Below are 15702 nucleotides of genomic sequence, written 5' to 3' on the forward strand. Positions count from 1 at the left end.
CCATTAGCATTTGTCATTTACTTTAAAAATAAGTCAAAGGCTACAGATGTTTCCCAGAGGTTAACAGGACCTGCTGCTCATTCAGATAACTTGAGTTTGGTGAGCATCACCAACATCAGACAGCTCTCCACACCATGTAATGTCAACTCTCTGATTTCCAATAGTCCTTTCTGGTCTCTACAGGTACCTGCATTAAGGTACATGCACATGCACTAACAAATAAAAATTTAAATAAAGTAATGAAAATCATATCATCTTTCAACATTTATAATCTATTCATTTTGCTCTCAATGCTGGAGGCCAAGTGGACACTGATTTTGTCTTGTATTTTAACATTTCTTAGTGTTTATTCAAGGTTAAATCAATGGTTGAGTTATCAAAAATGACAGAGAATAATTTCACAGAAGTGACACTGTTCAAGCTCAGTGGATTTTCAGATCATCCAGAATTACAAGTCAGCCTGTTCTTAATATTCCTTTTCATCTATCTATTCACTGTGTTGGGCAATGTTGGGCTAATCATGTTAATCAGAATTGACTCTCAGCTTCACACACCTATGTACTTTTTCATCAGCAATTTAGCCTTCATTGACATATTTTATTCCTCCACTGTAACACCCAAGGCACTAGTAGATTTCCAGTCCACACAGAAATCAATTTCCTTTATAGGCTGCTTTGTTCAAATGTACTTCTTCGTTGGTTTGGTGTGTAGTGAGTGTTTTCTCCTGGGATCTATGGCCTATGATCGTTATGCAGCAATTTGCAACCCCTTGCTATATTCTGTGATTATGTCTCAGAAGGTGTGTAACTGCCTGGGAGTGGTTCCGTATGTGATTGGATTCACAAATTCCCTGATATCCATCTGTGTGATAAGCAGTTTGCCATTCTGTGATTCCTACATCAATCATTTCTTTTGTGACACTACAGCTCTTTTAGCCCTGTCCTGTGTAGATGCCTTCAGCACAGAATTGGTGATCTTTGTTCTAGCTGGGTTCACACTCCTTAGTTCTCTCCTCCTCATCACTTCCACCTACCTCATCATCATCTCAGCCATCCTGAAGATCCAGTCAGCAGCTGGCAGGTGGAAAGCTTTTTCTACCTGTGCCTCCCACCTCATAGGTGTCACTGTCTTCTATGGTTCCTTGATTTTCACCTATTTGCAACCTGATAACACATCATCCCTCACCCAGGCACAGGTGGCTTCGGTGTTCTACACCATTGTCATTCCAATGCTGAACCCAGTGATCTACAGTCTGAGGAACAACGATGTGAAAAATGCTCTCCTAAGAGTCATCCACAGGAAATGTTTTCTATGATGAACCATGCCCTTTTCAAGAAAAAACAAACAAACAAAAAAGAACCTGTGTAATTACATATTTAGTTACTTCAATGCTCAGAAAATTGTACAGTAACTTCAAAAGGTATGAAACAAAGTTATTGCGAACATGGTTTCTTAGAATTTGAGATATGAATCATTATTTTATCCATTTATGGGACATACTAAATTCATCACGAGGTCATTTCAAGTCATAATATTTTTTCATATAATAAAATTATGTGAGTTAATTAGAAGACTTGTACATATTTTAATATTACCATAAGGTATAAATATTCTTCTTTTTTATAGATTTTTATTTTGTGTATTTTCCTAAAATAAAATAAGCACAGTACCATGCACAAGTTGGCCTAAAGTTGTCTCCTCTCTATTGTCACTGGCATTACTTGGTTGTGAGCTACCATATTGGAGCTGGGAACCAACCTGTGTCCCGCAAGAACAGGATTTTTAGCCATTTAAACATAACAGTCACAGTTTTGCCCCATTTAGCTGTAAAATATATTTTGTGTCCTAGAGTCACAGATTTATGCTCAGTTGACTTGCAACATTTCAGTAAAATTCTACCTATATTTAGTTTTTTTTATTTATTTGTCATTGGAGAAGACATAAATACAGAGATCTATAACATTGTTTAAGTGTGTTAAAGCTGCATTTCTAGACTATTCTTGAAATATTTTATTGATGCATTGTATTTGGCTTAGTTCTTTATAAATGTATTCCTACTGCTATTGTAGCTTCAGTTTGTTTTTCCTTTGTGAATGCATATGATGAGGGATTGAGTGCACAAGAAGATATATGCTGCTTATGATTTTACCTAATACAGCTATATGGCTTGTAGTTATCACATGTTTATATTTCAAATAAGCATTTAATAAAGAGATTTTATCTTCATTTAAAAATAGATATTGGAATTCATTTATGTATTAATGCATTAATATGCAATTAATTTCAAATACTACTGCTATTTTGTATTAATAATATTTATGTCTAATTATCCTGCTTCTTGTGATTGAAATTAAATCACCTGTCTATACACAGAAGTGCAAGCTGCTGTTCGTTATCTTCTCTTCATAAGTGCAAGAAGTTTAAATTGGCATAAGTACATTTAAATGCCTGTATATGCTCTTTTTTTCTTTAGACATTTTCCATCAATTTGTCTTCTATTTTTCTTTGACTTCTATACCCTATAGTGCTGACTTTCACAAGTGTGTCTCTTTCTACTATTTAATCACTTCTTTTGCTTTACTAATCCAGATCCCTTAGGCTTTTCCATACTAAATGGTTAAGGTAACAATTGTTTTACTATGTGTACAACACTGGTAGGATGCTTGATATCTTGTTGAATAGTGAGAAAAGACTTTCAATTACAATATGTTGCATCAAGCTTTAAAACAATACCCTTCCATCCAATGTCCGAGTTGTAGTGTAGCTTACTGATATTGCTGTTAGTCATAGATTCCTTGGAATTTACATTTTCACCATCTTTAAAGTTTAATTTTATATAAAATGAAAAGTATGAACTTTTAATTTTACTTCAATTCAGGAAAATATTTCAGGCATTCAGAGGAAACAAGTTTGTCAATGAAAAGAAACTGAGTGAAAATTATTCTGATCATGTATAAATTTATATTCATTATTATACTTTACATTTCTATTTAAAAACTTACCTAATTGAAAAAAATTAAATATAATTTGAGGACATACTGAAATGGTAAAAGTAAAAGACTATGCTATTTTCCCTGAGCTGGTTACTACCTATTGTATAAATTACTATATAAAATTACTAAACAAATATTACTATATAAATTACTTCCTACTATATAAATAAATGTATATTTCACATAATTTTTGAACACATATAATCTGTACTATTCCAAAACTCACATTTCTTAATTTCTTTTTGCAATTTTTAGTCTAAATTGAGGTCATAATATTGAATATAATATAATAAATTAAGCAAATGGACAGACAGTGGTGGCACATGCCATTAATCCCAGCACTTGGTAGACAGAAGCAGGTAATTTCTGTGAGTTCTAAGCCAATCTGGTCTACAAACCAGATTCCAGGAGAGAGAAACCCTGCCACCTCCCTAAAAAAAAGTAAGAAAATATATAAATATATGCTCAAGAAAATAATTGTGACAAATTAAAATTGTTAGCAAAATATCAAGAATGAATTTCAATTTCTTTAATTTAGTCTTTTGATATCTGTTATACTTTAACTTTTTTTTTTCCTTATTAAAGTATCTACTCCTGAGGCAGGGGGAAAATGCTTTCAAATGTTCACAATAAAGGATTATTTACACTTTTTATAAAATGAAGCTTAAAATACTTGTTTCTATGAACATTTCTTCTCAAACTAAAAAAAAGACTTCCCACCCTACCAAAAGATCTAGAGGAACTAGGTCTGGGGTCCGCGACCTCAGCTTGCTCTCTTACATCCTGATCAGAGACAGAGAGCATCGAGAAACATCCTTGGGATGGGAACTTGTGGCAATCATCTGTGTCTGGTGTAAGTGAATTTCCCCTGAATAAACATCCACCAGCCTATAGTTTCCCAGATTCTTATGTGCCATACTTTAAAAGACCTTATGTGGTCATTATGCAATATAAATTTCTGTAATTATTAGGTCAGTTTAAAAGCAAATAACTATTTTTCATGCAAATTATGAAGCAAGAAGACCAAATGAAGCTGTGGTTCATGGTAGATTTTGTGAGAGAACAAGCCATTGCTCATTTGTTTTGAACTTTTGACCTTGAAAGTGTGCCAAGTACATTCCCCTAGAAACTGATCCCTCAGGACAATCTGGAGTTGTCTTCAGTGTTGGTTATAAGAGGTGCTTTCTCTCAACAGGATGAGAGGCAGTGTGCTATACCACTCTGAGGAGTTTAAATATGTGCCATACTTTGGCGACGGAATTTCTTATTAAAATTTTCACTTGACCAGACTAATAATTTTATTGTAGGTTGTTTTCATTTATAATTTTTAAAAAATGAATGCACATAAACCTAAAAATAACCACTCCAATGAAAGCAAACATTATATAAAAATCTACATGTTATTTAAAAGCTTTTATAACTTATATAATAGAAAAATTTAATGATGAAATATTTTTAGACTATAGGTGAGGAAGAAGCATCCTGACAATCCTTGACTCACGGTCAGTATCCTCAAGTTTTAGGTTTTAGAACTTTTTATTTAGGTCTTATGAACAGTGTTGGTATTTGCAGAAATAGAAATGTAGTTTTGACAAAGTTATGCTCTACATTCAATATAAATGTATTGAAGTATATTTCACTTGGTTTAGATTGATCAAGTTTGGCAATAAGAATCTATAATTCTATTTTACTACATTAATGTGACTTAATATTGAAATTTATTTATAATGTGTTAAATGATTTTGAGATTAAAGGGAAAATGCATGATATGTTGTAAATGTTCCCTATTATTGTTGACTATTTATAAAGCCTGATTATAATTTGTTTAATATGCTATAAATTCTGAGATTCTGGGAGAAATCACAATGCTTTAATTGTTCTTTCAGGCAAATTTTCTTAGCTCCTTTTTTAAAAAATGAAATAGATAAGTGACCTCAATGCCTGTGGTAACACATTCTCATAAATATTAAAGATGTTCAAGGAGGAAAGTGCTGTGAACAATAATTAACTTCTTCTAATTCTATGATATATTAATTTGCATTCCAAAATGCTTAATTCAAACGACTCGTTTAAGCTCCATACAAGTACTTAACAAGATTTTAGTTAAGGAGATAAATGGATGACTCAGTGCTTAAGAAACTCAGCTGTTTTCTAGAGGACTTTGTTTCAATTCAGTGCACCCACCTAGCAGATCATAATTAACTAATTACAGTTCCAAAGGATTTGCCACCCTCCTCTAACTTCCACACATACTTCACAAACTTGGTGTACAAACATACATGCAGGCAAAACACTTATAAATATGAAACACTAGCAAAGACTTTAATTAATATTCCGAATTAACAAAGAAATAACATTTCCTATGTTAAATGTGTACAGACTGACATAGTCCTTTGTGATTAATTTTCTTTTAAGACCTCACATTTCTCAGCTTTATAGCTGCAGACTACAGCCATGATTTCTGCATCTTCTTAGAATCCCCCATGACAGCGCCCCTTATCAGCAGGAAGTAGTTTGGAAAGAACAATGCCCAAATTCCCAAATATTGTCTATAAATGTTTGTGTTCATTTAAATGGACTTGGTTATATAAAATAAATAAATAAATAAATAAATAAATAAATAAAAAAAAAAAGAACTGCTCATTTAAGACTACAGTCAAATGTTGACTCATTTATTTGTTACTTCACTAGTAAGTATAAGGTTCACAGCCTTGAGAATTTCAGGCAAGAACTTTTTCATTGGGCAATAGCCCCATCTTTTCAAACCATCTTTTGATGGGCTTCCCTATAAGTAAACCACCCTGCTAGCATCGAATGATAAAGACCCTCATTATCTTCTAATTTTTCACTCTAAATTAAAAATTGTCTTTCATCTGGTTGAAAAAAAAATAAAGTGAATAATTAAATGTTTCCCCCTATAGTCTTGAGGTTGCTCAAAAGAATGAGCAAAAAGGAGGTGTGCGATTTATATATTCACTAGGTGAACATTTCTATGCTGTAGCATTTTCAATTTTGTTTCAACTTAAAACTATAATTTTAATTGTAAGGAGCTGTAACAGGGATGGTAAAGTAAAATATCATCCTCTATCAAATCATGCTTAAAATAAATATTAAATATTGGTATTTTCTATCAAACATTGTAAAATGGAGTGTAAATCCTTTATGCTTTTTACCTTATAAGACAATAATGCTAATGTTCTACTACACACCCCACCTCAACACTCACACTGTAAAACCTGTGTATACATAAAGGCTCTATTATATTATAGAAATTTTTAAGTAGCCAAGCCCTCCTTGCTGTCTTTCATTTTCTTGGCAAGGATTCCTTTAAATCTAAGCAATATTTAAAAGCTGTGAGGTCAGACCCCTGTCAATGGGGGAAATATTAGATGCCACCTGCATTAGACCAAACTCACTTTCTAACTTGAAATGCTTTGTTCTTCTGAGCACAGTTGTTTGATAAAGAATGAAGCTCTGCCTTGTCCACACAAATTTTTTTTTTCTTTTTGTTTTTTGGAGTAGTGGCTCTTTCTTGGTGATGCTCACTGTGTTTCTAACTTGGTAATCTACATCTATATCAATATCTGACAATTTATATTTTAATTTTTTATAAATTGTCTCTTTCATGAGAAAACAATTCTAAATAAATGACATAGGTACTTGTAATTCTTAGTCCAAGCACAGCTGTTATTAAAAATCACTTTTGATCTCTCATCCATTTAGGACCATTCACTATGAACACCTGGAATCATACAAATGAGCCTGAATTCATCCTCATGGGATTAACAGATTCCAAGGAGATCCAGCTGGTCCTCTCTGTGCTGTTTCTCCTGATATACATGGTCACTGTGCTGGGGAACATAGGCATGATACTGATCATTCGTCTAGATGTCCAGCTTCACACTCCAATGTATTTCTTCCTCACTCACCTGTCATTCCTTGATCTCAGTTACTCAACTGTCATTACACCTAGAACCTTAGAGAACCTGCTGACTTCCATCAAGAATATTTCCTTCATGGCTTGCTTCACCCAGTTGTACTTTTTTGTCTTGTTTGGCGGTGCTGAATGTTTTCTTCTTTCCTCCATGGCCTATGACCGCTATGTAGCTATATCCAACCCTCTTCACTACCCAGTTGTTATGTCCACAAAACGCTGTCATGCCCTCCTCACTTGTTCCTACATGATGGGAGCTATTGATTCCTCTGTCAATATGCTTTGTCTAAGTAGATTGAATTTCTGCAGCTCTCATGTAATCAATCACTTTTTCTGTGACACCCCTGCAATTTTAGCCCTGTCGTGCAGTGACACCTATGTCATTGAAATGATAATAATCATTGTCTCTGGTTCAACTCTCATGGTGTCCCTTTTCACCATATCAATGTCTTACACATCCATTCTCTCTGCCATCTTGAAAATCAGTTCTAATTCAGGAAAGCAAAAAGCCTTCTCTACTTGTGCTTCTCATCTGCTGGCAGTCTCAATATTTTATAGCACTATGATCTTCACTTATTTAAAACCAAAGAAGTCTTATTCCTTGGGAAAGGATCAAGTGGCTTCCATTTTCTACACCATTGTGATTCCCATGCTGAACCCACTCATTTATAGTCTCAGAAACAAAGAAGTGAAAAGTGCTCTCAGTAGAGTTATAAAAAAGAGGGAGGACCCCAGGAAGTTAAGTTAACAGGGGTGCTCAGTCTTGCTGTTTTTCCTGTTAGGTCTTTCCTTGGTCCTTACTGAAAACTTATTGTATGCTTTATTTAAATTTGTGTGGAGCTTTCTTTACATAATACAACTTGATCCTAGATACTACTAAGGAAATATTTTGGAAATCTACATTATAATAATATGAAATACATATTAAATCAGTAGTATAAATATGTGTGTTTTAAAGATAACTGATGGGAAAAATCAGAAAAATGATCTTCATTCCTAAAATTATGCTCTGTGATGTCCTACATATTCTGTAATTTTAGAGAATTAAGAAGCCATAACATGTATAGTGAGAATGAAACATTTGCTTTTTAATCTCAGGAAGGAATAAACAGAATGATTAAGTGCTCTTGTTTTGATCTATGAATTATGAGTTTTGAACTCTATATTTAGGATGGCTTAGCTTTTGATCATTAAGATGCTAAAGTGCAAGATGATTTCCTCTCTGGCAGGACACTCAGCCATTAAAAACAGCTGTTGCTATGGTAAAAGACCCAAGACCAGTTTCCAGCATCCACATCTGGTGGCTTACAACCAAACCTGCCACAATTCCAGCTCTATTGGATCCAGTGCCTGCTTATGGTCTCCTGATCCCTCATGCTCTCAGTTACAAGCATACACACACACACACACACACACACACACACATACATGCACACATACACAGTGAGATACACACAAACAATTAAAGTAAATTAAAATTTTAAATATTATTTTTTCTACTGTACAAGATGAAGACTAACTTTAAGTTCATCTGATTATGTGATAGGTTTAAGAGATTTAAGATAATAATCATGAAATACAGCATTGTCATAACAGGGTTTACAATCCTACAATATTTTCAATGTCCATTGCATATGCTAAAGAATATTTTCTTCTGATTAACAAATTTATTTCAAATATAATAGAAAAATGCATAGTAAAAACCACCACATTTTCAGTTTACATTTTAAATTTAAAATAAAAATCCAAGTATAATTAAATTGTAAGAAATTATATATGGTAATTTTTGAAACAATCTGGAAAATATAAAAAACTTATTAACTAAGGGAGAAATGGCTTCATAACTTTTGGCAATTTTGAGTATGTTCTAATGATATGTTATCTATAATTATATGTCTATATATACAACACTTAGAAACAAATTTCTTTCATTTACTTTAAGCTGTTATAGAGCTTCATTTTTCATTGAAAGTTTTAACATTTGATACACTATGTTGACTGAAACCTTATATCTATGAGTTCTTAGCACATGGAAAATATTAAAGACTACTATTATTTATAACTCCTTTGATCTAAAATGTTGCACATTTTATGGTAATGGGATGGAATCCTGGCATCATAAGCATGATTTCTACTTCAGGCCTCTATGTGGCTATGCATTGTTTATATTCATTCATACAGATGTAAACACATACACACACACACACACACACACACACACATACACACACACACACACACACACAAACACACACACACACTCCATATACAGACTTATACTGAATAAATCCTTCTTGCAAGATGACTCCAATATGTGTACCTGGGAAACATTTGAGAGATGAGTTTTGTAGTGACTTATTAAGAAGCAATGGCACACTGCCTTATTCTCTGTCTTCTCTTTTTCTTATACTTGTAGTTCTTTATTTTTTAACATTTAAGTGGGGATTATTTTATTTTTGTTTTATTTTAAATTAATTTTTTATTTAATCAATTAATTATTTTTTCTGAGCCTAATCATAATAGCCCCTCCCTCTCTCCTCTCCTCCCCAACCCTCCTTTCAACCTTCCTCTATCCATTCCTATTCCTTCTGTTTAGAAAAGTGCAGGTATTTCATGTGTATCAGCCAGCCATGGGATATGGAGTTGCCCCAAGACTAAGCACCCCCTCTCCTATTAAAGCTAGACAAGGCAACCCACCATGAGTAACACAACCCAAGAGCAGGTAACAGAGTCAGAGTCATGCTCTGCTCCCTCTGCTGGAAGTTCCACAACAAAACCAAGCCACACAATTGCAACATAGATTCAGAGGGCCCAAGTCAGTCCCATGAAAGTTCTCTAGTTGGCGGTTCCTCTCCATGAGCTTCCAGGAGCCTAGATCAGTTCATTGTGTGTGTTTTACCCTTGTGTCCTTGATCCCTCTGGCTTCCATAATACTTCCTCCACTTCTACCACAGGATTTCCTGAGTTCTGTATAATGTTAGGCTGTCGGCTTGGATTCTATTTCCTTTAGTGGCTGGGTGAAGCCTCTCTGATGACAACTGGACTAAACAACAATCTATGAGAATATGAGAATATCATTAGGCATCATTTCATTGATTTTTTTTTTCCACTTTGCTTCTGTTCTAGGTCTCTGGGCTGTCCAGCTTTCAGTTCCTGTCCCTACAGGCATTGTCTGGAGTGAGATCCCTCTTAGGGTATGGGTTACTAGTTGGACCAGTCTTTTGTTGGCCACTCCCATAATTTCTGAGCCCCAAGATATCTTGTAGGCAGGATAAATTTTATGTGAATGGTTTTGCGTCTGTATTGGGGTCTCAATCCCTCGACTGGAAGTCTTGTCTGACCCAGTCAGGCTCTTTATCCCGCTTTGACAAGAGACTTAGCTAGGGTCACCCTCACATGTCCTGGGAGTTTCCATTGCACTGGGATTCTAGCCTATCCCAGAGATGCCTCTGATTGTAGCTGTATTTACAGTACTCTCTCCCTCTATCTTCCCCCAGCCTGACCCCTCCTTTCTCTTGTTCACCCACTCCCATTCAGACCTCTCCCCATCGATCTGTGATGTCTATTCTATCTCCCTTTCACAGTGAGAGTCATGTGTCTCACCTTGACTCTTCCTTGTATACCTATCTCTTGTGGGTATATGGAGTGTATCACAGTTATCCTTTGCTTTCTGCCTAATACTCAGCTATAAGTAAGTACACACCATGTGTGTCTTTCTGGGGCTGGGTTATGTCTCTCAGGATTGATGGGAGATGCCATTATGTATATATGTTTCTCATACTGGTTAATGAATAAAGCACTGTTGGCCAATAGGAAAGGTAGATAGGAGGGACTAGTAGACAAGGAGGAAATAGGAAGTAGTAAGGAGGGGCCAAGATGGAGAGTCTGGAGAGAGCAGTAAGCGGCAGCCGGCTCCCGGTAAGAAGACCACATGGAAATACATAGATTAACACAAATGGGTTAATACTTAAGACAGAGCTAGCCAATTAGAAACTAGCACCTGGCCAATAGCATTGTATCAAATACAGAGTCTCAGTGTGTTATTTGGGGCTGGCACGGCAGCAGAACAAGACCAGGCGGTGGTAGGAAAACCGTACTCGTTACACAGGATGATCTTTACTAGTCATTCATTTGCAGACATGTGGGAAGCCACAGTCCCAAGATGGAACCTGGCTGGATGCCAGGTAGTCTAAGCTTAGCTGTAAACAAGCATTATTTGGAAGTGCTTGATGGATCTAGTGCTCTTCCTCCTTCTGTGGCCTATCTGGGATCACCAGGTCGCATGAGCTGATTGGGCAGTGAGCGCATATATAGGACTTGTTGGGGCTGGGAGGAGCGGAAGCTGATGTACAAGGTTCCTGAATAAACTACTTGAAGAAGAGTCTTGGTCGTGTTGCCTTGCTGGCCGAGGTTAAAGCGACCAGTGGTGGCCCGTACAGGGATCCTCTCTCCGTGGGTGACCGGCTCAGAACTTCCTGCACTCAGGGTAGTTGACTGGTAAGTCCCAGGTAAGGTGTGACCAAGTTAAGGACCTCGGTAAAGAGGTAATAAGGTCTCCAGTAGGAGCAATAAGGACCTCAATAAAGAGGCAATAAGGTCTCTGTTAGGAGCGATAAAGTTCTGGGATCAGGCAAGGTAAAAGTAAAAAAAGGGAAAGTATGGGGAATTCCACATCACAACCCATTTATCTCGCTCTTCAGGAGATGTTGCATTCTAAGAGAATATGTATACTGTACGGTATTATATTGTCTTTGTATTGTTTGACTACTGAGGAAACAACAACTGTTAAAGGAAATGCTGCTGGATTATTTTAATTTATATATTTTAAAAATGTTTTGACTCCAAAAGTTAAGTTCAAGGACAAGTTACTGGGGAAAAGGATTTCTACTTTTGTTTCCACAGAAAATAAAAAGCTGTGGATTCCTTCCAGACTAATGTGGTTTGAGCAAGCCAGACCCCCTGAAATAACTGCTGCCTTTGCAATAGTTCAAGTGGAAGCTCTTAATTGCCATGTGGTGAAACAATTTTGAAGAGTAATGCTACCTGGATTAGAGATTGATGGCCTAGGGAGAGGGGTAACTCTACTATCCACACCCCCCCCCCCGCAACCCAGGTGGTCTCCTTATTGTAATCAAAACCCAGCTCAATGTGGAACCTTTAATCCTTTTGATCATTGGCTACTCTGTGGTGTTAATGGTAGCTGCACTGATCTCTCCATTGCCATGAATTTCACTGCCCAGACTGAATCTGTCTTAAAAAACCTGTCAGTGAATGTAGTCACTGCTTTGGACATACAATCTTCCCTTAATGCTCAATTAAAAGGTGGTATTATGGTCCTGAATCAACGAATTGATCTAGTTCAGGAACAGATTGACACTTTGTGGTAGTTGGCACAAATAGGATGTGAATGGAAGATGATGGGGCTATGTGTGACCTTTGTGTCATATCAAAAGTATTCAGTGGCTGCCAATATGTCTAACCAGCTTTCTCAGTATCTTTTAGGCAATTGGTCCAGCGAATTCGTTAAGTTAATGCAGGACCTGAGACTTTCCATTGTGCATGTGAATTCCACCCGGGTCGACATCTCATTTGCAGAGGGACTATCTACATGGATCAATCAAGCCATGAACCATCTGAAAGAATGGGCGGGAATGGGTGCCCTGGAAGGGGTGCTTATTCTAGTCAGTCTCATTGCCTTATGGTGTATTTGCAGGATGAAAGTTACACAGCAGAGAAGTAATACCATGACTGCACAAGCCTTTGCAGCCCTGGAGGCAGGACAATCACCTCAGGCTTGGTTAACTGTGTTAAAAGGCTAAGCAGTCATCACACTCAGGATGGGCAACAAAGTACTGCACTTGAGGCCAGCTTCTAGTGGCTTCATGGAGGGCAAGTCTGATTGCATATGGGTTGGTATCATAATCCCATCTCTGAGAAAAGATACCGGATGGGTATGGCACCAGCTTGGCTGATAACAGGGCACAGGGCCATTACAATGTCCCTTGTTCATCAGAGATCAGACCTCTACCCTTGAACTGTGGGAAGCCACTGCCCCAAGATGGCACCTTGCTGGATGCCAGGTAATCTGAGCTTAGTTGTAAACAAGCCTTATTTGGAAGTGCTTGATGGATCTGGTGCTTTCCTCCTTCTGTGGCCTAACCGGGATCGCCAGGTCGCATGAGCTGATTGGGCAGTGAGTGCACATTTAAGGGCTTGCTGGGGCTGGGGAAGAAGAGAAGCTGATGTACAAGATTCCTGAATAAACTGCTTGAAGAAGAGTCATGGTCATGTTTCCTTGCTGGCCGAGGTAGACTCGACACAGACAAATTTTATGATATTGTTTTTAACAGCTAGGTAATATATCATTGTGTAAATATACCAGATTTTCTTTATTCATTCTTTGGTTAATGGGCATTTAGGTTGTTTCCAGTTTTTGACTATTGTGAATTAAGTTGCAGTGAACATAGTTGAGCAAGGGTCCATGAGGTGTGTCAGAAAACAATCTGCTTATATGCCCAGGAGTGGTACAGTCAGGTCATGAGGTAGATTGTTTCCTAATTTTCTAAGAAATTTCCGTATTGATTGCCAAAGTGGCTGTGAAGGTGTTCACTCTCACCACTGAGGAGGAGTGCTCTTGCTCCTGTGCATTTCCAGTTCTCTTCAGATGTAATTATTGAAGAAAATGACTGACTAAACTGGTTTAATAGAGAGATAATGTGAGACAAAAAGAAAAAAATTAACAAGTGAATGTAGATTTTGTGAATTGCAGTAAAGGGCCCATACCTTCACTCAGCCTCCTGCCTTATTAGCCATGACAGGTGTAAAAAAAAAAAAAAAAAAAAAAAAAAACAAGATGTAGGTTCCTGACTCAGTAGGATGTGCTGAACCCCCCCCCACACACACACACATTGCCTCACCTTGTTCTAATTACTGGGATGAAACTGCCAGATACCCTCCATGTGGTAAGGAACCAATCAGAAGATAGCTGATGGGCCTGCTTTACTGATTAATAGTAGAATGCAGTAAGTACCAAAGTTCCTTAAATACCTGAGGCATTGTAACATTTCTGCAGCTGCAGCTGACCAATCAACTCAAGATAAGTACTATAAGGATGAAAAAATACAGGCAACCCTCCAATGACCTCTCTGAATGCTATGAGATGATTGGTTTAAGATGTGCAGGCTTTGTTGTAACCCTATAAAAGCTGTCTCAATTCTGTACTCAGAGTCCTCAGTCCTCTACCACTGCATGGCGCATGACTGTGGACCCCAGTGTACTTGGAATATAAAAGACCTCATCCTTTTACATCAAGACCACTTCTTGTGAAGGATTTGGGTTGTTGTCTTTCCTGAGTGGGAGTGTGAATGTCCATGCTCTGTGGCTCTTTCAGTGCCCCCATCCTGGAGTTGTGCCAATCCTGAGATTATTCCTATGTAGCAGACCCTTCAACAATCCCCTTGCACTACTGCCAAAATGTGACCTCTATGTCAGAGGACCAGAGTTAACTCATAAATTAAAAAGACTTTGATTTTGCATCTGATCTGGTCTTTTAATGTCCTTAGGGGTCTAGAGTCTGAGCACAACACCAGGAATATTGGCCAGATTGGAATGCTGTGAAAAAAAAATCTAATTTTAGATTTGTTATTTGTAATAAACATAGAGATAAAGAAGTATAGCTTTAATTTCCTGTCTTTTAAAGCTCATATCAGTTGATTTATACAGAAACATTATTATAATAATTTTTGCAGGTTTTGCTTTTACTTGTAAAATTATATTTTATTTTACAAAATGGTTTTGAGCATTACAATTTTTATCTGACTTTAATTTAGGAGTTAATAATTTAATAACTTTAAAATTAAGGATTGTAAATTAATTTTTTAATTTAAATTTTAACTCTCTTTAGTATTTACTACTTACTCTCTTATTTTGAGATTTTGCCTTATATCAGTGACATATGTAAACATTACAAATGGATTTTGTTTTCTTTGTAACTGTGTTATATATAATTTATTTGGTGGTGATTTAATTTGCTTCTGTTTTAAAAGAATAACATTTTAAAAAGTTAACCCAGGGTCTTGATAAACTCTTTTACTTCTACCAGTAGCAAGTTGTAGGCATAGACATAAGTAGAGGAAGTTTAAAGTCATCTATGACCACATAGCAACTGTCAGGCCTGACCTGTTTAACTAAAACCTATTTGTCAGGTCCAGTGCATGAACCCAAAATAGCAGTGCCTGTGGCAATGTCTTTAACACAAGGAATCCAGTAAACAAAAGAATTCTTATCATGTAAACAGAATCCTAAGGAAAGCTTTTGCATGCCCTATTTACTACAAAGGTCAACTACCTTGGGCCATGGCATCTAGTTTCTGATTAGCCTAAACAGCTTGGCTTTTTTGGCCCTCACCTTGCCTCCTGTTGCTTATGTCTCTTAAAAACTGAAAAAGCTTTTCCTGTCATCCACTGTTTCCCTTACCTAGTCTATGAAAGAGGAATCTAGCAGTTTGTTTCCGCATATAAATTTTCTCCTTACTGAGAAGTCTAGCTTGGTGGTTTTATAAGCCTTACAAACACTGTACAAAATGGGAAAAAAAGCGGGAGGAGGGGGAGTGTAGACAAACAGAGAAAGAGAGAAGACACACACACACACACACACACACACACACAGAGAGAGAGAGACAGACAGAAACACGGATTAGAAATGAGAGAATAGAATACAGCTTAGAAGATGACCAGATGACTTGTTTCTTTTTGATTGGTAGATATTTAATGGTTA

At 36.7% G+C, this 15702-nt stretch overlaps 2 protein-coding genes across 2 annotated transcripts; both read left to right on the forward strand.

Annotated features, from left to right (window-relative positions):
- Positions 1-382: 382 nt before the first annotated feature.
- LOC127222040 (olfactory receptor 8I2) lies at positions 383-1315 on the forward strand. The gene has a single exon (XM_051183952.1). The coding sequence runs from the start codon at positions 383-385 to the stop codon at positions 1313-1315; it is 933 nt and encodes a 310-aa protein (XP_051039909.1).
- A 5412-nt stretch (positions 1316-6727) lies between these two features.
- Positions 6728-7675, forward strand: LOC127221849 (olfactory receptor 8H1). The gene has a single exon (XM_051183830.1). The coding sequence runs from the start codon at positions 6728-6730 to the stop codon at positions 7673-7675; it is 948 nt and encodes a 315-aa protein (XP_051039787.1).
- Positions 7676-15702: the final 8027 nt, after the last annotated feature.

This window comes from Phodopus roborovskii, unplaced genomic scaffold, assembly GCF_943737965.1.
Source record: "Phodopus roborovskii unplaced genomic scaffold, PHOROB, whole genome shotgun sequence".
NCBI lineage: Eukaryota > Metazoa > Chordata > Mammalia > Rodentia > Cricetidae > Phodopus > Phodopus roborovskii.